The sequence below is a fragment of the Bufo gargarizans genome, chromosome 6 (genome assembly GCF_014858855.1).
Source record: "Bufo gargarizans isolate SCDJY-AF-19 chromosome 6, ASM1485885v1, whole genome shotgun sequence".
Taxonomy (NCBI): domain Eukaryota; kingdom Metazoa; phylum Chordata; class Amphibia; order Anura; family Bufonidae; genus Bufo; species Bufo gargarizans.
This window is the reverse complement of record NC_058085.1, coordinates 316,399,464-316,427,167: the sequence shown is the minus strand read 5'-3', so window position 1 is coordinate 316,427,167 and position 27,704 is coordinate 316,399,464. Positions and strand designations below refer to the sequence as shown.

At 45.2% G+C, this 27,704-nt stretch overlaps 1 protein-coding gene across 2 annotated transcripts in view; it reads left to right on the top strand.

Moving 5' to 3' along the window:
- The window catches only part of SLC25A16 (solute carrier family 25 member 16), a 31,888-nt gene extending 6,195 nt beyond the window's left edge, over positions 1-25,693 (top strand). For both annotated transcript variants that reach the window (XM_044297648.1, XM_044297650.1), the window contains exons 5-10: positions 8,931-8,994; positions 12,429-12,550; positions 14,965-15,031; positions 22,390-22,552; positions 23,524-23,592; positions 24,828-25,693. In XM_044297648.1, coding sequence (XP_044153583.1) covers positions 8,931-8,994; positions 12,429-12,550; positions 14,965-15,031; positions 22,390-22,552; positions 23,524-23,592; positions 24,828-24,993 — 651 coding nt within the window. In that variant the 3' untranslated portion in view covers positions 24,994-25,693. The remainder of the gene's footprint in view (positions 1-8,930; positions 8,995-12,428; positions 12,551-14,964; positions 15,032-22,389; positions 22,553-23,523; positions 23,593-24,827) is intronic.
- The last annotated feature ends 2,011 nt before the right edge of the window (positions 25,694-27,704 follow it).

Genomic DNA, 27,704 nt, shown 5'->3' with positions numbered 1-27,704 from the left:
CGCCAGTGCCGATTCCGCACTGCTGCCTCCCCCACAGAAGACAAAGTGGACCAGGGCAGCCTCGCTCCCCTGCATCCCGCCAGCCAAGGGGTCACATAGGTCCGCCAAAGAGAAGACCCTCCCGCCATACCAGACGCCTGCCACTCCGGTGCCAGCTGCTGAGGAGGTGACCCTGCTGGAGAAGGTGACCTTGAGGGTCCACTTAGGGAGGGTGAAGAGAAGAGGATGAGAGAGGTGAGTACATGGGACTAGGTGAGTATGAAGCCCTCTTCCCCCTCCCTCCATCTTTGAAAATCTGGGTCGCCCTAAGGTTAATGGCCAGGGGACTTTATTCAACTATGACAAGACCCCTAAAGAGAGAAGGGGTTAATCCGGCGGGCGCCATGCGACACGCGGTCCCCCTCTCACTTGCCCTCTAGGCCGACTGCTTCCGGCTCATAGAGGGTTAATGTATCTTCTCCCCGGGCACCTCCGGCGAAAGACTGGAGCGCAGTCCGTCTCCCACTTTCTGGCGGCAGTATCCTTCATTTTACTCTTTCGGGAGCAGGCGTCAAGCACGCAGCTCCGAAAGGGTTAATGCCTCTGGTCGCTCGCGGACATCTGACCCCTTGCGGTAGTCTCGCGCCGCGGGGCACTTACTTAGCATGGACCTCCGGCTGTCACGATTCCGGCCGCGGGGTGAACATCCCGGTCCTCCGGGCGCCGCTGAAAATTTAGGCCCCGGCTTCTCTTGGGGCCTATAGGCTTCCTTCCCCTGTTGTCATCCCGGCCGCGGTGCGGCTTCTCCTGCGGGATGTGTGTCGCGCTCCGCTCCGGGTCCCTCCACCCTCCGGCTGACTTACAGTACAGAGGGGGAGGGTCCGGGGTGGCTGAGCATCGGAACTTTAGGCCCTGGTTTCGCGACCTGCTAGGCCGCGACCCAGAGGGGGAGGGTGGCGGGCTGGCGCGAATTCTTGGTACCTGCCCAAAACCACTTGTGTCCTAGAGACTCCCATCTCCATGGGTTTCCATTGTCCCAGTCGGTAACGGTATTGTCCGCATCAGTAGTGGTGCGTACACCATTGCACATATATGGTGATTACGTGCCAACGGGCCAAGTGTTACACTGACTCCTTACTCTCTTCCACCATTCCTGATGTGGGAAGTGTTTGGGCTGGCACTCTGGTTTAGCTTTGCAGCCTGTTCAGCCTGTGCGGGTACTAGCGTTCGCAGTCGCTACAGTGGGGCATTCTATCAGGTAGGGGTTCTACCCTGACGCTTGCTGGGCAGTTGTTCCTGTTCAGCGCCCTTCCCGGGTGGAGCGTTTAAAGTTAGCTCTCCTTCCCTGGGGCGGTATGGTACCGTGGCTTCTACCGGATTCCTCTACGGTATGGGGGTCCTGTAGTAGCCGTTGCGTAATCTGGCTCCTCCTGTACGGCTCCTTCGTCAGTTGACGGATTCTTCTGTCTCCGTATTCGGTGGCGTACGCTGCATAGGCTCCTCCTTTGGCGGAGTATGGCATCACTGCTATCATCCGGTGTTTACTTCTGTATACTGCTGGTCTCGGATGGGGAACGGGCTTCGTCCTTCCCCCTTTCTCCTTCCGTTCTTCCTTCTCTGGCTCGGGGTTCACGGCCATTCCGCAAACCTTGGTGGTTCCTCTGTTGCTACTCCCCCTCATCTATGTGATGCAGGGTTTTGGTTCTGTGGCTTTTTCTTTTTCTTTCGGTCTTGTTCCGGACCGACTGTTGGCCTGTGACGTTTCCTATATTCCTCCTTCTACAGGTGTCTCCTACCGTTGGTCCTGGGCGCGCTACCAGTGTGTACCACTACCTCTCTTGATACTTGACTGGTGTCGGCATGTCTGTCCGATGTAGTCATACCTTTTCACTGCACATTCCGTGGCTAGACTATGAGACTCCCCACGCCAGGATGAGCGGGGGTGCTGTCGCGTCTGTTGATGGAGTTTTGTTCCTGGAACGGGACACCCCTTCTATTCTTCCTCCTTGAGGCAGAAGTTTTTTCTCTCTAATCTTGGTTTGGTTGTTTGCTTCCGTCAAGCGGTTTTGCTACACCGTCGATACACGGTCGCTAACGGAATTCTTCCGTCAATGATTCTCATATCGTCACTACTTTTGACTATCCAATGTGTTGATTCCTGGCTCGCGGTTGGACATGCCTCATTCAGGCAGCTTCTCAGTCTCCCGTCAAACCTGGTCGGCTCGGGGGGACATTGGTGGACCACTTCCGTTTCCGTGGAGCGCTTCCCCTTAGCAGGGGTGGATCCGGGGTTTTTTGCTTGGGCTTTAGTTCTTGGCTGGGTAGGTTCGGCACTGTGTGGCCTTCCAGCGTCCTCTGACCCACCCGGGGTCCACAATTCCTTCCTACAGGGAATGGCCGTACGGTTCCTCCATGCCGTCCTCCTTTTACCGCCTTGGGATCAGACCTTGGTCTTTTTAGCACTCCGGAATTCTCCCCTTGAACCTGTCCTGGTTCTGCCAGGGGTAGGAGCTTCCCTGGGGCCGTTCTTCCTTTCTCCCGACGGTGGTCTCTGATTTTCATCTCAATGAAGAATCTGGCCTTCCATCACTGCGTCCCTCCCCTTCACACCCTAGGGAAAGGGAGTTGGGTCATTGGCCGTTGTCAGGGCTCTGACGGTTTATTTGCCAGCCTCCAGTTCCTTCCGGCGTACGTGCTCGCCTTTGTTTTTGTCTTTCCGGAGGGTCCTCGCATAACATTGGCGGCCTCCAGGGTGTCAATTGCATGTCTGCATTTGTTTGAACATTCTGTCCCCGGGGCAGGGTTCCACCCTTCAGTGTTGCGGCTCCTTTCACCAGAGGGGTGAGCGCTCTTGGGCTCGGATGATTCAAGGTTCAGCCGTGCAGTTGTGCGGGGCGGCTACTGCCCTCCTTCCGCTCATTCACAACATTTTGCCAGGTGCATACTTATGCATCGGCGGGCACCGCCTCTGGAAGCTTGGTCTTGCAGGCAGCAGTTCTCAGTTGCCTGCAGGGGCGCTGGCTCCATGGGTCTGTGTTTATTCCCCCCCCCCTTGTGGACTGCTCTTGGACGTCCCAAGGTCTCTGTGTCCTGGGCGAGAAAAGGAGATTTTTGTATAACTTACCAGTAAAATCTCTTTCTCGCTCTTCATTGGGGGACACAGCACCCACCCAGTATTGTTGTTTGGTCACAGTTGTGGCAGTTGATGGTTTGAGCCCGTTGGGTCCTTTGCCATGGTTGGTGTTCCGTGTTTTTTTTCTTAGCTTGCTTCTCCTACTGCTTCTCACAAACTGAAGCTCTCTCTCCAGGCTGGAGGGGGTATAGCTGCCAGGGGAGGAGCCAACAGCTTTTACTAGTGTCAACGCCTCCTAGAGGACATAGCTATACCCAAGGTCTCTGTGTCCCCCAATGAAGAGCGAGAAAGAGATTTTACTGGTAAGTTATACAAAAATCTCCTTATTTTTTATTAAGTCCACTTTAAAATACATCCACATGTGGATCCAGATCAGAAAACTGCCTTAAAGGGGTTGTCTCTCTTCAGTAGATGAAATTTATCCAGGGGTGGATTGGCAACTTAAAGTGGCCCCATGTTGTTGGCAGGACTAAATTGATAGAAAACAGGAGACGACAGAAGTGGGCGGGGGCGACAGAAGTGGGCGGGGGCGACAGAAGTGGGCAGGGACTGCAATACCATAGTGCAGCACAACGTACCACCGCAGCAGAATTAAATACCACAGTGCGGCTCAAAATACTGCCACCCTCTCCACAGTATTTAACTGTATCATCGTCCTAAAGATGGTAATACAGTACATGGGTGCATTCTTTTGGATGAGGGGGGGTATAGTCTCATTTAACACAGTTAATTTTTAGGTCAGCCCCTGAGCTGTCACTTACCAGGGACTTTAGGTGACAGGGGATAGAACAGGGCGACGGAGGCCACTACAACTCCTTCCTCCCTCCTATCTCACTGAAGTTCCATTGGTGGTCTGTGGCAATGGCGCTCATGGCCGGAGTGGAGGGAGGGGGTAAGCTAATTGGTGGAGGCGGAAGTTCCAGCCGGCGCACACAACCAATCAGCATTACCTACATAAGGGGCAGCAGCGGAGGAGAACTGCTCTCCCCTCCTCTTCTATGGAGTGGACCCAGGCAGCAGCGGTGTACTATGGGTGTGCAGGCTGGTGGCATTCAGCTTCACTGAATGCTTAACTGCAGCCTCCTGCCACACACTTACGGTAAATCGCAGGCTAATTAAAAGCTCCTGCAATACAGTTGGCCAGCTTGATTTTCGACAGATTCGCTTTATAAGACAGTCACCCCCCCCCCCCCCCCCCCCCCACACACACACACACTTTGAGGGCAAAAAAGTGCGTCTTATAAAAGCAAAAAATACAGTAATTCTGCCGCTGTTGAATTTCCCAGGCAGATTTGTATAACTTTATATTAAGAAGGGTTAGTGATCAACCACGCATTATAGGCCAGATTTATCCTTAAACTCTGCCACTTTTATGGCATCAAAGCCGCAAACTGCAAGTTTGCAACGTTTTAAACTGAACATTTCTCCGCCAGCCTTGCCACTTTCATCATCTTCTACACCAGTTTTCTGGGGTAGAAGAACATTGAAATCCACTCCAGCCAGGGGCTGACGTAGATATCGGTGTGGGTGCACAGGCTGCCATATGCTGCGCCTAATGTATGAGGAGGTGTACGACTCGCGTGCCTGTTATCATAGCCCCGTCTATGATAAATCTCCCCATATGTATTCCATATCCCACTGATCTCGCTTGTCTGGTGATGTAATAAATGAGAAGATACGGGCTATCAATGGCTTTACCACAGACATATTATTTATGTGTCATTTCTAATTGGTCGCATTTAAATGTAGAAAATACTCCTAAAAGACTGAAATGAAGGGTTTCTGAATAGTTTTCCTTGTGATCTTCGGCACTGTAGGAATGCAGTAAGCATTTTATCCCAAGGAGAACTTGTTGCATGTTTTTTGACCGAACATCCCGATCACTGCTGAACTTTGTAACTATAAAATGTGCCACGTGATATTCTGTCAGCATTACAACACTTATTTCTTCCAGCTAATCACAAATATCTGTGCAAGTAGCTGTTGTTGACTGACTATGCTTAAAGTGAAACCCCACCTTGTGTTATCATGTTGTTTTTAGATCCAGCATTTATGGATTATTCATTTCTTAAAGGGGTTGACCACTTTCTGGTTACTGTTGACCAATGTGTTTGTAAGATGACTATATGGCACTTTGATGAAATTCTCTGCCATTTTCTATACGTCCTAAGGTCTGCCCCCTTGTTTACCTTCTCTTGTGTGCTGTCCACACAGAGGTCCTGTCCATAAACTGGCTGCTGATGGAGGGTCATGGCAAATCGCCTTCATGTGAGGTCTCCTCCATTCACATACATTGTACATGGAACCTGCCGTCTACACTTGCAGAGTTGGGGTTTTGGTGCAGGTGCGGTGTGTTTGAATGGAGGAGGCTGAGAGATGTCTGGTCACATGATTCTCCGTCAGCGGCCATCTTATGGACAAGACCTTTATGTGGACAGCACAGATTTGCTTAATAAGGGGGCATGGCTTGTGAAATATAGCAGCATATCAACAAAGGCTATATATTAGTAAGTGTCATGTAGTCAACTTACCTACACATGGGTCACAAGAAGCCAGAAAGTGGCCAACCGCTTTTAAATAGTTTTACAGCTACAAATCAAATTTTGTCTGCATGTCACCACCACTAGGGGGAGCTTATGAGCTGACTGCATATTGCTTTTTTTGGTGTATAAACAGACTGGATTAAGCTCCCCGTAGTGGTGGCTGCAAATAACCACCTCTATGTGACAGACTCTCGGTTCCACCATATTTTACACATGCTAGCCAATCCCCTTTGTGAAGACCGCTTTGAAATGCAATTTTAGATGGTGAACTGAGAGGTTTATAAGACCTTTTTAGGCCCCCTGCACACGATCAGGATTGCGTGCGGATTTTCCGCGCGGATTTGCGTGCGGAAAATCCGCACCGCAGGTCATGTACATTGTATTCTATGAGAATTTGAAATTCTCAATGCACATGATGCAGATTTTTTCCGTGCGGATTTTGACCTGCGGTGCGGATTTTAAAATCCGCGACATGTCAATTAATTTTTTTTTTCCTGACCGGATTTTCTTAAGTCACTTAGTGAAATCCGCATGCAGAAAATCCGCACGCAAATCCGCACCAATTAATGCGGATTGACCGCACGGATTTGCCTGTGAACACCTGCGGATTTCAGTGCGGATTCTCCGCACATGAATCCTGAACGTGTGCATGTAGCCTTAGGGGGTTGAATTTCTTTATCTGAAATCTCTGCATCTGAAAAAAAATATTGCAAATATTTGTGACCTATTTAGATAAAGGTGAGGAAACAAAATTCATGGGTGGATGTTCATATTAATGGGAGTCTGACAGGAGTTCTGACCCATTGAAACTGCTGACCACACCATATAGATCATGGGAAGAGCAAAGCTTTCAGTCATGCGGCGATCTTCACTGGAGGATGGGGGGTTGCTATTGTGTCTTCCTCGTACAGAATCATTGTTTCTGGGCAGCAGATTGCTGTTTAGACCACCCGATCTGCTGCTCAGAAGCCATGATCGGTGGCGCCTGCATTAGCGACAGGATCGCCCGATGAACAACAAGCGTTTTGCTCATTCATCGGGTGATTGGTGACATATTTAGACGGCCACGTGATCGGGAACGAGCGTTCGCCGGAACGGTCGTTCCCAGTATCTAGACAATTATTGGTGCGTCTAAATGCACCTTTACAGACTGCTGAAATAAGCAGGTCTGTGACCACAGTATACTTCCCTCAGTGAGTGGGAGCATAATACACCCTTTCAGTGAATAGGAGCAGCAGTGCGGCCAGTACACAGAGAATAGAGCTCAGTAGTTCTGGAGCTCCTGCCAACAGCGAATCGGCTGGAATGCCTTGGGTTCGGACCCCACTGATCTGATATTGATGACCTATCCTAAGGAAAGATCAGCAGTAACTATAAAAGGATTTTTTTTTCTCCATTTACTAATGTATTGTTGTTATCCATATTGCTTCCTTTGCTGGCTGGATTCATATTTCTATCACATTATACACTGCTCGTTTCCATGGTTACAACCAGCCTGTAATCCATCAGTGGTGGCCGTGCTTGCATACTATAAAAAAAGCTCCAGCCTATGAGAGCTCCCATGGTCCCGGTCACATAATATATAATATAATATAATATATTAATAATAATATTATTATTATTTTCCTATAGTGTGCAAACAAAAGCACCACTGATGGACTGCAGGGTGGTCATGACCATGGAAACGAGCAGTGTATAATGTGATGGAAAAATGAATCCAGACAGCAAAGGAGGCAATATGGACAATCGCAATACATTAGTAAGAGAAAGTTAATACAAAGTACTTACTAATGTATTGTGATTTGTCTGGTGCCCGGGAGCGTGGGACCACACATAGGCTGGTGCTTTTTACTATAGTGTGCATCCGAAGTCAATTCACATAAAACTTTTTTAGAATACTCTATGGAGCGAGCTCTCTGTACAGTATTAGAATGTATTGGCTCCTATGAGCTGAAGTTATTACTTTGCGAAGTCTTGCAAGACTTTGGGTAATAACTTCAGAAATTAATTTCTACTGTAAGAAACCTTTTACCACTTGGAACCGAAACAGAGTTCGGTTAAAAGGTTTTCAACAGTAGAAATTAATTTCTGAAGTTATTACCCGAAGTCTCGCGAGACTTCGTGAAGTAATAACTTCAGCTCATAGGAGCCAATACATTCTAATACTGTACGGAGCGCTCGCTCCGTACAGTATTCTAACAAAGTTTTATGCAAAGTCGATTCGCTCATCCCTAGTCGTACTCATGGAAATGAGCAGTGTATAATGTGATAGAAAATTTTGTCCATATTGCTTCCTTTGCTGGCTGGATTATCACAATACATTAGTAAGTGCCTTGTATTAACTACCTCTACATAATAAATGCTATTTGCTGAAGTGAGACGCCCCTTTAGGGGCTATTTACACCTTTTGGAGGCTTTTTTTTTTTAATGATTGCATGTTACTCATTTTTGGCTAAAAATCTTTTTCATTTTTTTATTGGCCTTTATTAAAAATATTGAGCTGTTCTGTTACAAAGGGTTAACAGTTTTTCTAGCTGTGTGACTAATACTTTCACTTTGGCTTTGTGCATCTAATAAATCTCATCTCTAAACTACTTATAAGTCATAAACGCTTATTTAAGCCATATTCTTATCCGTAAGATAAAAACTCAGCTATAATGAGTGTTTGTTTAAACTGTCAGAGATAAGGAGTCCCTAAAAGACAGAAAATTCCCAGGGTGCTACTAGAGCATGTCAGCTCTGTACAGAAGAAAGGACACTATATTTTTAATAAAGACCAATATAAAAATGATTTCAAAATGAGTACAATGCAATTATAAAAAATAATAATAATCTGCCAAAGGTATACGGTACATAGCCTTTAAGTCCTGGAGAACCCTTTTAAGGCACATTCACATAAAAGGGCCCCGGCCGTTTTTGCACCAGACCCATTTAATTGAATGGGTCCGCAATCCGGAAGGTCGGGTACGGAACGGAGGCACAGAACCCCACGAAAGCACTACGGAGTTGAATGGGTCTGGGGCCATTGCGGAATCTACACGGATGTTGCCCGTGCATTGAGGACCGCAAATTGTGGTCCCCAATGCATGAAACGACCATGTGTATGAACCCTAAAGGTTTTTATCCTCAAGTAACTCTACCGTGTGGCTATATCCTGACTTTTTTTGTTTTCAGAGTAAACAACCTATTGTTTGCTTCCTTTTGTCACAGATGCCAAAAATTTTCAGATTCAGTCTCAGATTTGCTGAATTAACTCGCCTATGTTTACCTTGTAGTTACTGCGTGCCAAAATTGGCCGATCTGAACTTCTGCACAGATTAATGGCTGGCTCCATGGCAGGTACAGTACCAGTATATTATATGGCGCAGAGTGGGCAGATGTAATTCTGGTTTGTAACTACACCTGCAGCACACATTAAGAAAACATATGTATTTTCTTTGGTTATCATTTAAAGAGGACCTTTCACTAGTTTACAAACTAAAAACTAACTCTATCTGTGGGCAGAGCGGTGCCCAGGGGTCCCCCTGCACTTACTAGTATGCCTGGGTGCCGCTCCGTTCGCCCGGTATAGGCTCCGGTGTCTCAGCTCTGTCTGTTGTACTGGACTGATTTTTTTTGTAGGAGGCGTGTCCCTTGCTGCAGTGCTGGCCAATCGCAGCGCACAGCTTATAGCCTGGCTATGAGCTGTGCGCTGCGATTGGCCAGTGCTGCAGCAAGGGACACGCCTCCTACAAAAAATCAGTCCAGTACAACAGACGGAGCTGAGACACCGGAGCCTATACCGGGCGAACGGAGCGGCACCCAGGCATACTAGTAAGTGCAGGGGGACCCCTGGGCGCCGCTCTGCTCACAGATAGTTTGTTTTTAGTTTGTATACGAGTGAAAGGTCCTCTTTAATAAATATTTTATTTTTAATCTGGACGTGAGTTGACATAAACTGCTTAACCCTCAGCATATAGAGGAAGCAAGGATGTAGACTATTTTTGTGACTTCTCCGCCACAGGGTTAGGCTCCAGTGGACAGTTTTGGAGAAAAACCAAGCCAACTAATAGGTGGCGTAAAGTTAGACTAGGCCAGCGATGGCTAACCTTCAGCACTCCAGCTGTGGTGAAACTAGAACTCCCAGCATGCTCCATTCATTTCTGTGAAGTTCTGGAAACAGCCAAGCAAGTGTGCATCTTGGGAGTTGTAGTTTTACCACAGCTGGAGTGCGGGAGGTTAGCCATCACAGGCCTGGCGCACCTTTTAAAATGTCTAGATTTATCATCCAGTATCGGTCAATATGATAACTGTGGCGCAGTTTAAGACCTTCTAAGTTAACAGTCTTGCTTCTAGACAGTACTAGTAAACTGCCCCTATATTCTCAGGATAGACCATCCATATCAGTTTAGCGGGGGTCCGCCTCCGCACCGATCAGCCGTTTCAGCGTAGCTCCGTGTGGGAACTACACAGCTCCATTCATGTTGAAGTGGACGGAGCTGATAACTGCAGCGCTGCTCTCATTGAGATGAATGGGGGCAGCTTCGGTTACAAGCACCATCCACCGCACGTTGAACGGAGCTGTGTAGTTCCGATGCTACTCTGAAAACAACTGATTGGTGCAGAGACGGACCTCCGCTAAACTGATATTGATGGTCTATCATTGGGATAGGCCAGTGATGGGCATACTGCGGCTCTCCAGCTGTTGTAAAACTACAAATCCCATCATGCCCTGCTGTAAGCAGACTGGGCAAACTGGGAGTTGTAGTTTTAAAACAGCTGGAGAGCCGCAGTTTGACCATCCGTGGCGATAGGCCATCAATATTAAAGTGTAACTGTCATATTTGTTTTATTTTATTTGCTAGTTTACCAGAGCTAGGCATGTATACCTGAGTTTGTCAATAATTGTCAAAAGATCTGTAATTACCTTATAAAAACAGCTTTCTTTAATGTCCCCTGTCCGTTTCCACTGCTCCCTTTAAAGACAGTTGCTAGGGCTTGTCTGTCTCTGGCTAAGAAGACTGAGGGGCGGTCCTTCACACTGCATGCCTGCATTAAGCTTCAGAGTCAGGAGGCGTGTCTCTCAGTATTTAAATCTGATTGGCTGCCAGGAAGCTGGGGGCTACAGCAAGTGTGTATGGGAAGTGAGGGAAAGCAGTTTTGGCCTCAGAGAACTGGCAGAGGAGCCATCTTGAGAAGGTCCTCATATTGTCCTCATTATGTTTGAACAGCTATAACTAAAGAAACAACTCAAGGAAAACACTGGTATGTGAATAAATGAAAGAGTGCTTTATGCATAATGCTGCTGCAACAGCAACGTATGCAAAATTTTTTTTTTGAAAACATGACAGTTACCCTTTAAAGTGGTTATCCAAGTTCTATACACCGCGCAACAATTATTTTGCTACTGAGACAAAAACATGTGATTTGTACTAAAATGAGCACACTGATTCCAAATATGAACTTGGAATTTGTCTGACACGTCTAGATTTTAACCTCTTAAGGACCCTGGGATTTTCCATTTTTGCGTTTTCATTTTTAGCTCCCCGCCTTCCCATAGTCCTAACTTTTTTTTTTTTTTTTTTATAATTTTTTTTTTTTCATTCACATAGCCTTATGAGGGCTTATTTTTTGCAGGACAAGTTGTACTTTCTAATGGCACTATTTACTGACCTTTTATCTTCATTCTCCAGGTTAGTATGGTTACAACGATACCACACTTGTATAATTTTTTTGTGTGTTTTAATACTGGAAAAAAAAAAACCTTTGAGGAAAACTTTTTTTTTTTTTTTTAATAAACATATTCTGACCCCCTATAACTTTTTTGTAGTTGTGTACGGGGCTGTGTGAGGGATAATTTTTTGTGGGACAATCTGTTCTTTTCAGTGATACCAATTTGAAGCGTGTGCGACTTTTTGATCACTTTAAAAAAAAAAAAATTATTGCGTAGTTGAAGTGACCAAAAATGGCAAATTGGACATCCCCCCCCCCCCTATGCTATTTGCCGTATGCCATTAATATTGTTACATTTTAATAGTATGGGCAGTTTCACACGTGGCGATGCCCATGATGTTTATTTTTTTTTAATTATGTAAGTATTTTTATTTTAAGGAAAGGGTGATTTGAACTTAAATTTTTTTTTTTTTTTTAGTCACCTTGGGTGACAATAACTGCCAATCATTAGATTGCCTATTGTGTTCATTGATGTACACAATCGAACACTTCATTTGTACTATACCAATACAATGCTGCCACCTAGTGGCCTGTATTGGTATAGTCATCTAATAGGCACCAAAGCCTGCTTGAGGCTTCAGCCTATTAGATCGGATTTGTAATCCATATAGGGGGCATTACAGAACTTTGATAACCTCTTTAAAATCCTGGACAAACCCTTTAAGACCCTATTTACATGAACAGATTATGGGGACAGTGATTACTAAAGAACATTTGTACGAATGCTCATTCTTCATAATTGCTCCATGTGAATGTGCTGCCAATCGCCTAACGAATGAGAAGAAGCTTGTTTGTTGGGTGATCCTTCGTTTGTGCAGCACATAACATGATCGTTTGTTGGCAGCACGTCGTCCAGTGTAAACAGGGATGTGCTGCCGACAAAAAAATGAATCCGTATGGGGCTGAACAATCGTAGTAGATTATCTCTGCGTGCGAATGCAGCTTTAATGAGCAGGCATCAATCAGACTGAACGGTTTATTCCCAATCCCTGTATAAATGGGCCCTAACATTTGAGAACGCTTGTGTCGTGCTGTTTCAGTAATTGCTGTTGACGTTTCAGGAATCACTGCGGTCATTTTTACCTATCCACTTGATATGGTCAGAGCACGTCTTGCATTTCAAGTGAAAGGAGAGCTTGGATACAATGGCATTATACACACGTTCAAAACTATTTACACAAAGGTAAGTGATTTTTTAATGTGATTTATCCATAATACTTTAACCCCTTCCCAACAGCCACCGCATAATGTACAGCAGATGTCTGGTCTTTAAAGATGGTGCCTGGTCAGGAACATATCGGCCTCCTTAGCTAGTGGGTGCCCGTTGTTTTACAGACCTCCGCCGGCAGAGTACGTGATCAGAGACAACTGCGATCGTGTACTTTTAACCCCTCAGATGCCGTGGGCAGATGCAACCATTTCCTCTGAGCAGTTACTTTCCAGGGGCATATTGCTCCCCATGACTGAACAGCCCCCTATAATGAGATCACGAGAGCTATTCGATTGCAATGGTAGCCCGGGGCCTTATGAAGGCCTTTCATAGTTGTTAAGACCTATGAACACAGTGAATTTACCATTAATATAAAGCTAAATAAACAAACTAATGGACAAATAAAACTGAATAAACAATTTAAAAAATGTAACAAAAGTGATCAAAAAGGTTATACAAACGCCAAAATGTATCAATGAAAACTAAGGATCGCCCTGTAAAAAAAATAAGTCCTCCACACAGTTAGGCTACATTCACAGGACCGTATGTGTTTTGCGATCTGCCAAAAAAAACAACAAAAAAAGGATGACGTCAGTATGGCATCTGTTTTTTTTTTTTTGCAGATCCATTGTAACAATGCCTATCCGCAAAACGGATAAGAATAGGACATGTTCTATTTTTTTTTTTTTTTTTGCGGGGCTACGGAACGGACATACGGATGCGAATAGCACACGGTTTGCTGTCCTCATTTTTTGCGCAGCCATGGAAATGAATAGGTCTGCATCCTATCTGCAAAAAAAATAAATTGAACGGACACGGAAACAAAATATGTTCGTGTGAATGTAGCCTTATGCAGGCAGAAATCTAAAAAAGTTATGGCAATTCAAATAATTATAATAGAAAGTATAATATATATAATTTTTTATTTATATAAATTATTATAATTATTTTTTTTTGTGCATCACTATAATCATACTGACCTGTAGAATAAAGTTCACATGTAAGTTTGACAACAGCATAAAAGCGAAATGCACAAAACAGTGGCAGAACTGAGTCCACCGCGCCCATTGTGTGAAATCTGAAATGATGTCATTAGAAATTCGAGCGTGTCCTGCAAAAAACAAGACCTCGTACAGCTTCTTGAATAGAGATAAAAAGGTTATGGCTCTTGGAACGCAGGAAGTAAAAAGTGGAAAATGGCTGCATCAGGAACGGGTTAATATTGGTATAATTTATGGTTGTGTTTATTGTGTTTTTTTTTTTTTCCTTTTTAATACGAAACCCATTTTTGTTTTTTTGCTTTTTCCTCTCATTTACATTATGAACTATAAGTTATAGCCATGACCTCTGCGCTGCTTGCATTGAAGTCATTGAGAAGCTTTAGGGCTCATGCACACGGCCGTATTGAGATGAATGATAGGATGCAGACCTATTCATCTCATCGGGGCCGCAAAAGATGGGGACAGAACACCCCTGTGCTGTCCGCATCTGTAAGTCCGTTACGCGGCCCCCGAAAAACAATAGAACATGTCCTATTCTTGTCTGTTTTGTGGACAAGGATTGGACATATTTATCGAAAGTAAAAAAAAAAAAAGAAATGGCAGCATGCTCTCGGACGGGATCCATGTTTTATTGACCGTAAAATACTTGCGCCATGTGCATGAGCCCTTAACCTGTCCCCCCAGACTTTTCATCAGTGTGAGCAGTAAATGCTCTTGTGCAGTTTAGAACCCCTTTAGAGGGGCATTCCCATCTTATAAGGTGATGGCATACGTCTAGGATACGCCATGACTTTGTTATGGTCTGACCTGTAAGACTCCCCCCTCCCCCCCCCCCCCACCCTAGTTTTAAAGCTTCATCCCTTCAATTCACAAGATCAGTGGGGGTCTCAGAGGAGGCCCTCCAGTGATCATAGTGTTCTAATTTCAATTCTACACCCATGTACAAAAAAAACTACAAAAAAGGCAAAAATGTAAAGTGCTGTATACGACCCATAAAAAGTCAAAACACACCTAGAAACAAACTATACAGAACACAAGTGTGACAAATACAAACATTATAGACAAAATACTGCCTTTTTAGATCAAGCTAAAAATAATTGCGGTACATACAATAGGTGAAACCCCCTGAGGTGAGGTATCCATATCCCATGATAAGTAATGAAAAAAGCCTGCCAATGGGATGTCACAGATACAACATAGTCAGTAATACATCTAATATGTAAGCATATTCTATGTTTATTACACACACCAGAAACCCTTACGGTACTACATACTGTACATATTACTTATGTATCCTCTAGGGAGGGAGTTGTGCTCCATCACGTGTTTCGCCATGGCTGCTTCCGGGGAGGGAATGCCTTTGGGTCTAATTTTTACTTATTGCAGGAAGGAGGATTTCGTGGTTATTACAGAGGACTTCTACCTACCATTGTGGGAATGGCTCCTTATGCTGGTATGTTACTCTGGAAACCTCTACTTATAAAGACTAGTAATCATTAGGAAATTTCTATAATTTTCTTTCATTGCTCACACTTTGCTGTCTGCATATATACTGGGAACTCTTTCTGGGCTACTGACTTAAGGTGCCCGTATACAGTACAGACCAAAAGTTTGGACACACCTTCTCATTCAAAGAGTTTTCTTTATTTTCATGACTATGAAAATTGTAGATTCACACTGAAGGCATCAAAACTATGAATTAACACATGTGGAATTATATACATAACAAAAAAGTGTGAAACAACTGAAAATATGTCATATTCTAGGTTCTTCAAAGTAGCCACCTTTTGCTTTGATTACTGCTTTGCACACTCTTGGCATTCTCTTGATGAGCTTCAAGAGGTAGTCACCTGAAATGGTCTTCCAACAGTCTTGAAGGAGTTCCCAGAGATGCTTGGCACTTGTTGGCCCTTTTGCCTTCACTCTGCGATCCAGCTCACCCCAAACCATCTCGATTGGGTTCAGGTCCAGTGACTGTGGAGGCCAGGTCATCTGGCGCAGCACCCCATCACTCTCCTTCATGGTCAAATAGCCCTTACACAGCCTGGAGGTGTGTTTGGGGTCATTGTCCTGTTGAAAAATAAATGATGGTCCAACTAAACGCAAACCGGATGGAATAGCATGCCGCTGCAAGATGCTGTGGTAGCCATGCTGGTTCAGTATGCCTTCAATTTTGAATAAATCCCCAACAGTGTCACCAGCAAAGCACCCCCACACCATCACACCTCCTCCTCCATGCTTCACGGTGGGAACCAGGCATGTAGAGTCCATCCGTTCACCTTTTCTGCGTCGCACAAAGACACGGTGAACCAAAGATCTCAAATTTGGACTCATCAGACCAAAGCACAGATTTCCACTGGTCTAATGTCCATTCCTTGTGTACTTTAGCCCAAACAAGTCTCTTCTGCTTGTTGCCTGTCCTTAGCAGTGGTTTCCTAGCAGATATTCTACCATGAAGGCCTGATTCACACAGTCTCCTCTTAACAGTTGTTCTAGAGATGTGTCTGCTGCTGGAACTCTGTGTGGCATTGACCTGGTCTCTAATCTGAGCTGCTGTTAACCTGTGATTTCTGAGGCTGGTGACTCGGATGAACTTATCCTGTGCAGCAGAGGCGACTCTTGGTTACTTCCTTTCCTGGGGCGGTCCACATGTGAGCCAGTTTCTTTGTAGCGCTTGATGGGTTTTGTGACTGCACTTGGGGACCCTTTCAAAGTTTTCCCAATTTTTCGGACTGGCTGACCTTCATTTCTTAAAGTAATGATGGCCACTAGTTTTTCTTTACTTAGAATTTGTATTATGGCAAGAAAAAAGCAGCTAAGTAAAGAAAAACTAGTGGCCATCATTACTTTAAGAAATGAAGGTTTTTTTTTTTTTCATGATAGTGCAAACGGATCCGTTTTGACTTTACATTGAAAGTCAATGGGGGACGGATCCGTTTGAAAATTGAGCCATACTGTGTCAACTTCAAACGGATCCGTCCCCATTGACTTACATTGTAAGTCTGGACGGATCCGTTTGCCTCCGCACGGCCAGGCGGACACCCGAACGCTGCAAGCAGCGTTCAGGTGTCCGCCTGCTGAGCGGAGCGGAGGACAAACGGTGCCAGACTGATGCATTCTGAGCGGATCCGTATCCACTCAGAATGCATTAGGGCTGGACGGATCAGTTCGGGGCCGCTTGTGAGAGCCTTCAAACGGAACTCACAAGCGGAGCCCCGAACGCAAGTGTGAAAGTAGCCTTATACCTTATCTCTGTGAAATGAAATACCGTATTTTTCGCCCAAAGGATGCATCTAGGTTTTACAATCCTTTGGGATCTAATGAAAATATCTAATGAAAATATTTTTCATTAGATCTCAGATCAGGCCAGCAATCAGACCCCCAATGTTAATCGGACCTCACCTGACAGCCCCAATCAGACCTCAGATCAGACCCTCTATGCCAGTTATGAGCCCCCATGCCATTTCAGATGCTCCCAGTGCCACAGAGCAAATAAAATAAAAAACGCACTGCTCCTGGACACCTCCGCTACTCACCTCCAGCACGCTCGGTCTTCCTCCTCCTCTGTCTGCTGTGCTGGGATCCAGCGCGCACAGCGTGAGGTCACAGAGCGCCCTCACACTGTGCACAGCCAACAGCTGAGGACCAGGAAGTGGTGAGTACAGAGCCTTCACCGCTTCCCTGGCCTCCGGTACTAATGAGCGCTTCCAAAATGGAAGCACTTCATTAATATTCGCCCCATAAGACTCAGGGGCATTCCCCCCCACACACAAACTTTTGAGGGGAAAAAAATGCGTCTTATGGGGCGAAAAATACGGTAATACGATTAACCGTTTCAGCACCAGGTTACTTACCCTCCTTTCTGACCAGACTCATTTTTCCTTTTTATAGTTTTTATTTATTTTTAGTACATGCGTCTTTGAAAGCCATACCATTTTATTTTATTTTTTCCTGTTTGGTTATGTAAATCATTTGAAGCTTTTTTTGTGATGCATAAGGCTGCCATTTTATTTTTTTGCTTTTAATTTTTAAAAATGGGGAAAAAGGTATTTTTATTCACAAAGTAGCAAGTACTGTATGTGTAAAGCAAAAAGACAATGATACATTGTTTTCTAAATTTTTAATAAATACAAATCTGAAGAGTGGCATCCTGTTCAGCCCCCTATACTCTAATACACCTAAATAAAATCTAGTGCGACCAATTGCCTTCAGAAGTCGCCTAATAAGTAAATAGAGTCCACCTGTCTGTAATGTATTCTCAGTATAACTACAGCTGTTCTGTGAAGCCCTCAGAGGTTTGTTAGAGAAGAATAATCAAACAGCATCATAAAAAAACAAGGAACACACCTGACAGGTCAGGGATAAAGTTGTGAAGAAGTGTAAGGCAGGGTTAGGTTATAAAAAAAAAAAAAAAAAAAATTATATATTTATATCCTAAGCTCTGAACATCTCATGGAGCACTGTTCAATCCATCATCCAAAAATGTAAGGAGTATGGCACAACTGCAAACCTAACTAGACTTGGCCATCCACCTAAACTGACAGCCTAGGCAAGGAGAAAACTAATAAGAGAAGCAGCCAAGAGGCCCATGATTACTCTGGAGGAACTGCAGATATCCACAGCTCAGGTGGGAGAATCTGTCCACAGGACAACTATTAGTCCTGTACTCCACATCTGGCCTTTATGGAAGAGTGGCGAGAAGAAAGACATTTTTGAAAGCAAGCCATGTAGGGGAAACAGCAGACACATGGAAGAAGGTGCTCTGGTAAGAGGAGACCAAACTTTTTGGCCTAAATGCTAAATGTTGTGTGTGGCGGAGAACTAACACTGCACATCAGCCTGAATACACCATGCCCACTGTGAACATTGTGGTAGCAGCATCATGCTGTAGGGATGCTTTTCTTCAGCAGGCACAGGGAAGCTGCTCAGAGTTGATTGGAAGAGGGATGGAGCTAAATACAGGGCAGTCCTGGAGGAAAACCTGGTAGAGGCGGCAAAAGAATGGTGTGGACATATTCATGTGTTAGAATGGCCCAGTCAAAGTCCAGACCTAAATCCTATTGAGAATCTGTGGCAAGATTTGAGAATTGCTGTTCAGATGCTCTCTATCCAATCTGACTGAGCTCGAGCTATTTTGCAAAGAAGAATTGGCAAAAAGTTCAGCCTCTAGATGTGCAAAGCTTGTAGAGCAGGGGTCCTCAAACTTTTTAAACAGGGGGCCAGTTCACTGTCCCTCAGACTGTTGGAGGGCCGGACTATAGTTTTAAAGGGGTATTCCCATCTTGGACAATGGGGGCATATAGTTAGGTGCGGGTCCCACCTATATAGAGAACGGAGCCCCGAAAGTGAATGGGAGCATACTGCGCATGCACTGCCCATGCGCTCTTTCATTTCTATGAGGACGACGGAAATAGCCGAGCCAGCGCTCGGCTATTTTCGGCAGCCCCATAGAAATGAATGGAGGGCAGCTGTGCATGCGTAGTGCGCCCTCCTTCACTTTCGGGGCTCCGTTCTCTATATAGGTGCGGGTCCCAGCGGTGCCCCCATTGTCCAAGATGGGAAAACCCCTTTAACTATGAACAAATTCCTATGCACACTGCACATATCTTATTTTGAAGTGAAAAAACACATTTCCCTACCCCTGAACATCTCCTTCTCCTTTCTTCTTCTCCGGACTTCCTGTGACGCAGTTGCACATGAGGTTCACAGGTCTGGAAGGAGGTGCGCCTGCACAGCAAGACGAATAGAACCAGTGGCGGATCCAGAGCTCCCCAATACTATACTGCAGAAACAGATAATACCACTAATAATATTAGTGCCACACAGAGCCCCCCATATAAAATACCCCTTCTTTGTGGCCTCAGTAAATGTCCCCATAGTGCCCCCCAATAATGTGCCAGTAAGAGGTGCCCCCATAGATGCCCCTAATCATGTGCTAGTAAAAAGTGCCTCTCCCCGCCACTCATGTACCAGTAATAAGTGCCACTCTCCTCTCCCCCCCCCCCCCACTCATGTGCCAGTCTCCTCTATGCTGCCACCCCCCCATGTGCCAGTAAAAAGTGCCAATTCTCCCCCCACCCATCATGTGCCAGTCTCCTCTCTGCTGCCACCCTCCCCCATGTGCCAGTAAGAAGTGCCAATTGCTGCCCCCCCATGTGCCAGTAATAAGAGTGGCAGAAAAATTGGCCGATTTAATAAAATAAAATAAAAACACTCATACTTACCATCTGCGATGCGGTGAGATGCAGGCCTCTTCTGGCCTGTGTCCCGCTCTGTACTGCTCGAGCGGCGCGATGACGTCATCACGCCGCCTGCACTGGCCTCTGATAGGCTGCGGGCCTTGTGCCGGCAGCCTATCAGAGGAACAGGGAAGGGAGACTCATCTCCCTCCCCTGCCACAGCACAGCAATCTGTATCGCTGTCCTGAGGAAGGCGATGCAGATCACTATGGAGTTGAGCGCAATGAAAGCGCAACGCTCCTCTCCTGCTGTGCCCTGCCAGAATTGCTGAAACTGCCAAAACACCCGGCGGGCCGGATCAGTGTCCTCGGAGGGCCGCGGGCCGTAGTTTGAGGACCCCTGTTGTAGAGACATACGCCAAAAGACTTGCAGTTGCAATGGCAGCAAAAGGTTATCCTACAAAGTATTGACCCAGGTGAGCTGAATACAAATACATGCCACACGTTCCAGATTTTTATTTATACATTTTTTTAAAAACCATGTATCCCTTTCTTTTTACTTCACACATATTTGCTACTTTGTGTTGGTCTATTACATAAATTTTGATAAAGACCAACTGAGGTCGAAACGTCGCTGTATACTGGCTGCTTGAGTGAATAAATCGCCACTATTTTCATCATTTACCGGCGAGTGCTGCGGATTATTGAATTGTCTGGTCTATTACATAAAATACATTTAAAGGGAACCTGTCACCAGGATTTTGTGTATAGAGCTGAGGACATGGGTTGCTAGATGGCCGCTAGCACATCCGTAATACCCAGTCCCCATAGCTCTGTGTGCTTTTATTGCGTCAAAAAAACGATTGAATACATATGCAAATTAACCTGAGATGAGTCCTGGCCCTGACTCATCTCACATACAGGACTCATCTCAGGTTAATTTGCATATGTATTAAATCGTTTTTTTGACACAATAAAAGCACACAGAGCTATGGGGACTGGGTATTATGGATGCGCTAGCGGCTATCTAGCAGCCCATGTCATGTCCTCAGCTCTATACCCAAAATCCAGGTGACAGGTTCCCTTTAAGTTTGTGGGTGTAAAATGAAAAAATGTGGAAAAAGAAAGCTACAGACAGACAGTAGCTCGGGAGGTGCTTTATCTACTGGAAGAACAAAAGGATCAGGATCTCCTCTGACATCAACATTTGTATTCAGCTCAGGCTACTTTCACACCTGCATTCGGTGCGGATCAGTTTTGTATCTGCACAGACGGATCCGCACCTATAATGCAAACGCTTGTATCCGTTCAGAACGGATCAGTTTGCATTATTCTTTAAAAAAAAAAAAGCCTAAGTCAAAACGGATCCGTCCTGACTTACATTGAAAGTCAATGGGGGACAGATCAGTTTTCAACTGCACCATATTGTCAGTGCATACTGATCCGTCCCCATTGACTTAAATTGCATTGCCAGGCGTTTTGGTGTCCGCATCCAGAGTGGAATGGAGGCAAACTGATGCATTCTGAACGGATCCTTATACATTCAGAATGCATTGGGGCTGAACTGATCCGTTTTGAACCGTTTGTGAGATCCCTGAAACGGATCTCACAAACAGAATTCAAAACGCAAGTGTGAAAGTAGCCTTAGGCCTCATGCACACGACCGTCCTGTTTTTTTGGCTGTCCGCAAATTGCGGAAGCTGCCCATGTGCCTTCCGCAATTTAGGGGGTAGGGCTAAAGACCGGTCAAAAACAACACAAATCATATTTCAGTAAGTTGACCATATTCAAATTTCAAACACATCTGACTAAATTATATTTGAGGGACAGAAAATGATATTTCATATAATAATTTTTGGCCCCTTCACTATAGGAGCTGTGCGGACTGCTACAGAAGGGACAGTATTTATGATGTAATTTTCAAAGGCATTGTACTGCTGAAGTGAAGGGGCCAAAAATTCTTCTATGAAATATCATTTTCTGTCCCTCAAATATAATTTAGTCAGATGTGTTTGAAATTTGAATATGGTCTACTTACTGAAATATGATTTGTGTTGTTTTTGACCGGTCTTTAGTCCTACCCCCTTGATAGTCAAGTCTTCTGTGCTGACCATTGGTAAAGCAGTTAAATGCCTTCCGCAATTTGCGGAACGGGCGGCCCATTGTAGAAATGCCTATTCTTGTCCGCAAAACTGACAAATATATAGGACATGTTCTCTTTTTTTTTTTATTTTTTTTTTTTTTGGCGGGGCTACAGAACAGAGCAACGGATGCGGACAGTACATGGAGTGCTGTTCCCATCTTTTGCGGCCCCATTAAAGTGAATGGGTCTGCACCCGAGCCGCGAAAACTGCGGCTCGGATGCAGACCAGAACAACGGTCGTTTGCATGAGGCCTTACAATGACCTTGTGTCTGATGAGCCTTGTTCACTCAGTGTGAAGCTCACCATGCTTGGTACAATTTGCTCTTATCCAAGCAATGTTCTGATCAGTGTTCCCTCACATTGATTTTCCTGTACATTGCTGATTAAAGCTCCCATGATTGTGTCCTTATATTTGAGAAACATTTAAGGAGGTTTTTTTTGTGACTTTGGTATTTGCCCAGTGTAAATAAATATCTTTTCATTTCACAGGATTTTCATTTTTTACCTTTGAAACCTTGAAGACCAATGGACTGCGACACTTCCCAGAGCTATTGGGAAAACCTTCTTCCGACAACCCAGATATTTGGGTCTTGAAAACGCCTGCTAGCTTGTTATGTGGGGGAGTAGCCGGAGCGATTGCCCAGACCATTTCGTAAGTTATCTTATACTTCAAGGTGACATCCAAGCAGTAAGATACTATAAGAAGTAGTAAGGAGGCAAATAGATTTCATTCCCAGTGAACTATAAGATTCCGTTTTAAAAGTACATAAACCTACTTCTGGCATGGAGTCTCGGTGTGTTCCTCCCTTGAAACAAGCTCGTTCTAGAATTGTCGCATCTCTTGTATTTTACACCACCCTGGCCACATTTCAGAAAGGGAGCACGGCAAGCATCCCGGACAAAGATATCTTCGTTCACGCCGGTTTTCTGGTACAAATGAAGCCAGAAATCTACGGCAGCTCTGAGTTATCGTAGATTTCTGTTTAGGCGCACGGACTGCCGGAGGATACTCTGAAGTGTGCGGCTCGTCATAAATTAGGCGCATCCTTCGGCGGCGCAGGGGATATCAAGAGCTGCACAGTAAGCGCCTTAGTAAATCTCCTCCTCTGCACTTAATGCAGTGCAGTTCACAGCATGAATTTAGAATCTGGACTACAAAGGATCTACGTAGTTGGTGATATAACACAAAGGTGGCATTTCACAGGAATATGCTGCCAATTTCTGACCACTGTGTCCCTGACTGCTAGAGCAAACCGGCAACAGCACTTAGGACGCACCGCGCCTCTTCATCTCCTGTCTGCCCCCCTTTTCAGAGCAGGCCAACAGAAGACAAAGCAGTGCTTTTTCTTTTAGCAATTGGTGGGGTCACAGTCAGCCCCCTGTGATATGCCACCTATGTCTATAATATGACAACCCCTTCTGGCTGACACTTACAGGATTTCATGAAGGTATTGTGGGTGACTTTGGTGAATGACACTTTCCTGGCTGTGGCTGAATGTGACCAGCCTTCGGCCCCATCAGAAAGCTACATGTGAGGAAGGCTGACCAGTATTGCCCTAAATACTAGAAGATGCTCCTGCGATCTGCATTAGGTACAGTCATTACTCTCCTTCATCCCTACAGTTATCCATTGGACGTTACACGGCGGAGAATGCAGTTGGCGGCTATCCTGCCAGACAATGAAAAGTGCCGGTAAGTAATTACGTGGCATGATCCATTACATTTCACTACCTGGCAGGCTTTCACAGAGCTCCAGATGGCAACTAAAATGGGCACAAACTTGCCATTTGCGCCAACAGCTTCTGCTTGCCAGCGTCCATGGTCAGTCCACAGTCTGGTGTGCTGCAAGTGCCTTCTATATTTCATGTTGCTCCAAATGAATGTGACTCCTACGGTTTTATTCCAAGATGCCAATGGCTCCCAACTGATATTAAGCCCCTGTGATATACACTGCAAAGCAGGAGCATGAAGGTATCCGTATTTATAAGATGGTTGGCAAACACTGATTTATTAAATAAATACTGACTCAACACAAACAGGGAGAAGGATATGGCGGTAAATGGAGAACGTAAAATGGTAAAATTCTTGTTAAAGGGGCGGTCTCACTTCAGTTAATAGGCATTTATCATGTAGAGAAAGTTAATACAAAGACACTTACTAATGTATTGTGATTGTCCATATTGCCTCCTTTGCTGGCTTGATTCATGTTTCCATCACATTAGACACTGCTCGATTCCAGGGGTTATGACCACCCTGCAGTCTCGGTGCTGGAGTACAGGAAATAGTGCTGTCCTGTGCACTCTCCCACGGCCCCAGCCACTAGAGAGGCCGGCGACTTTTCCTATAGTGTGCAAGCACGACCACCACTACTAGATTGTTGGGTGGTCTTGTGGTTGCTGTGCCTGTTTTATTGCCAGGGTGGGATGGTTTAAGGGTGGGGTAGTCACTGTTAATATTAAAATATGGATGAATGGGCCTTGACATGTAACTTGTACTATTACTTCTGGAAAATGTCTAGATAAATTTCTACAGGTCCAAATAGATTACTTGTGCCCATTATTGTATCCGCTGCTGATATTCCATGTGTATTTTTGTATAAATTGAAAATCATTAATAAAAATTATCTGATTAAAAAATTAAAATAAAAAAAAATTGTAGGGTGGTCGTAGCCATGGAAATGAGCAGTGTATATTGCCACAGAAAGATTAATCCAGACAGCAAAGGAGGCAATATGGGCAATCACAATACATTAGTAAGCACCCTGTATGAACTTTCTCTACATGATAAATGCCATTTGCTGAAGTGAGACCGCCCCTTTAATGCTACAAAATAAATCAGTGTTTGCCAACCATCCTATTCACTTCTATAGCACCAGCATGTTCTGTAGCGCCGTATACAAACTGTAACTGTATATAACGTTTTTCCAGGACCATGTTACAGACCCTTAAATACGTCTACAAACAGCACGGCATAAGGAGGGGGCTATACCGAGGCTTATCTCTCAACTACATCCGCTGCATCCCGTCCCAGTCTGTAGCCTTCACCACCTATGAGTTTATGCGACAGGTCCTGCACCTAAACCAGACGGTCTGATCTTCAGCTACAGCGCGGTGGTCTGTACAGTGTAATTAGCTGCAGGCAATAAATTGAGCACGTTTCCCCGGCTGCTGCATTGGTGTAGCCATTGCATAGGATGCTTCAGATTTTGCATTTGAACACCATTGTAAATAATATGACTTTCTGTTTTGTAAGATACAGCCTTTTTAGAGTGATTTTTATAAAGATGTTGAATTTTATATTTATGATGCATCTCCTAGAAATAATATCAGAATAGAAAAATTCAGCTGGCTGATTAGATTTACAGAAGAGATTAAATCTATGTGCGTAACGTGTCATCCACGTATTGTACATGTCTGGCAGTTGCACTCCATATCAGATCAAGTCTTTCTGGTGTAATAAATCAGAAATAGTGGTCGCAATCTTCACTTTGAGAAAAAATTACGATTAATATTTATTTTCACTACTGAGAGCATCATGTAATATGTTATCACTGGCACAATACATGTACACTTACTGTTCCTTATTTGTGCTATAGGTGTGTGTGTATAAATGTATAGGACATCTCTGTTAGGTGGCTGCTCCTTTGCCACTATTATTGTTGGCAGCAGGGTGTCTGTTACGCTGGGTTCAGACCTGAGCGTTCGGGATGTCGTGCTCTGTATGCGCGATTCTACGGGCGTCTGACATACGCGGCTCCGGAACAAGCGAGCGCCTATTGTCGCGCGTTCCCGCTAAGTCTAGGTACGGGAACGCGCGACAAGACGCCCCAAAGAAGCGTCTTGGGGCGTCGGGCGTTTTACAGCACGATCGTACGCGCTGTAAACCATTCCCATAGGGAAGCATTGGTTCTTGCCTGTTGAGCGTTTTACAGCGCGTAGGAACGCGCTGTAAAACGCTCAGGTGTGAACCCAGCCTCAGGGTAGGTTCACACTTTCGTTGCTCTGATGGAGTTCACTGGATCCAGCCTAGCTGTATACTGCCGTTCGCTGCTGCACCCCATTATCTATAATAGTATCTAGCCGGTTTTATTATGAGTGCTGGGTCTCGGACAGACAAAAACCATTGCATGAGACAATTGTTTTTTTTTTTTTTTTTTTTTTTTTCTCTGGCCAGGTCTCCATGGGATCCAGCGGTGAACGGCAGTTGAATCCGTTAAACACAAATGTGAACCTACCCTTTCTGTAGTGAAGCATCATTGTAAGGCGGAATGCACACGGCCGTGAGCGGTCCGTGGTATCCCGGCCTGGCATCCTGCTGAGAGCAGGAGCGCACGGCATCATTGGTTGCTATGACGCCGTGCGCTTCATGCCGCCGCTGCACAACAGTAATACACTCGTATAGATCATACCAGTGTATTACTGTAGTGCAGCGGCGGCATGAAGCGCACGGCGTCATAGCAAACAATGACTCCATGCGCTCCTGCTCTCAGCAGGATGCCAGGCCGGGATACCACGGACCGCTCACGGCCGTGTGCATTCGGCTTAAGGTCGGCACTTTAAGGCGTCCTGCAGCTGAACTGATGCAGTCCTTCCTTATGACATCATCTACCCTAAGTGTCAATGCGTTTATCATTATGGACCGGCACTATTTATGTCTGACATTTCACCAGTCAGAATCTCTAAGACTGGCTTAGAGCAAATGATTGACGGACAGCAGGTCACTGTTCTGCTTCCAATAATCCGACTTTAATGCGTATAAGCCAGCCTTGGTGCCAGCCAAACCAATGAAAATCCACAAAGGTGTTTGTGTCCTTTTAATTGCTGTGGACAGATATAGAAAACCTTACATTCTTTGAATGACCATCTTAAGGCTCTTTACGTGGGCGGAAGATTGGGCAAACAAATATTTCTGCAAACCTGCATCCCAATCTTTCCCGCATGTATACGCGCCCAACAATCAGCCGGAAAATGACGAGATGCTTGTTTGGCAGCTGATCACAAATATTACATGGGTACATAAAATCAGGTATCTGCATCACATTCCCTTATGTGAACAGGGATGTGCTGCCCACAATAATGAAACTATGTGCCCGGACTCCTCGCACTAAGGGTAGGTTCACACTTGAATTAAATGGACCCGGCCGGCTGTTCCAGCTAAGAACTCGCTGCATCCAGCCTAGCCAGATTACTGCCATTTACTGCTGGCGTAAGTGCCAGAAACTTGCTGGACAAAACCCAGCACTCATGCCAGAAATCGGTCCGATCCCAATATCGTCAACGGGGTCCAGCAGTGTGAGCCTATCCTAACAGTTGTTCGGACACGGTACTCATGATTGATCCATGTAAATGGGGATCGCTAGTGGACTTCCTAGATCATTGTTCAGTGCTCATTATGGGCAGGACCTGACTATAAAAGGACCCTCAGTCCTCCTGCACACAGCAGTTTCAATATTGATGTCCCATTCTGATTGGTGACGTCCAACTCCCAGCACCTTCACCAATCTGGTGTTTGAAGAGGTGGTAGTAAAGTTCAGGTGAGCACCACAGTCTCTTCTTGCCCGCCACCATTCACATGGCCTATAAGCAGCTCGGCCCTATTCAAGCAAATAGGATTGAGCTGCAATATGAAGTACAGCCACTATACAATGCATGGCACTGTGCTTGGTATAGTACAAAGAGGCTGCAGGGCTTGCCCGAGTGCTGCAGCCCCTTCAATCACCTGATTGCCAAGGGTGCCACCAGATGGACCCCCCACTGATCAGATTGATGACCTATGGTGCAGATAGGACATAAGTATTTAAGTTC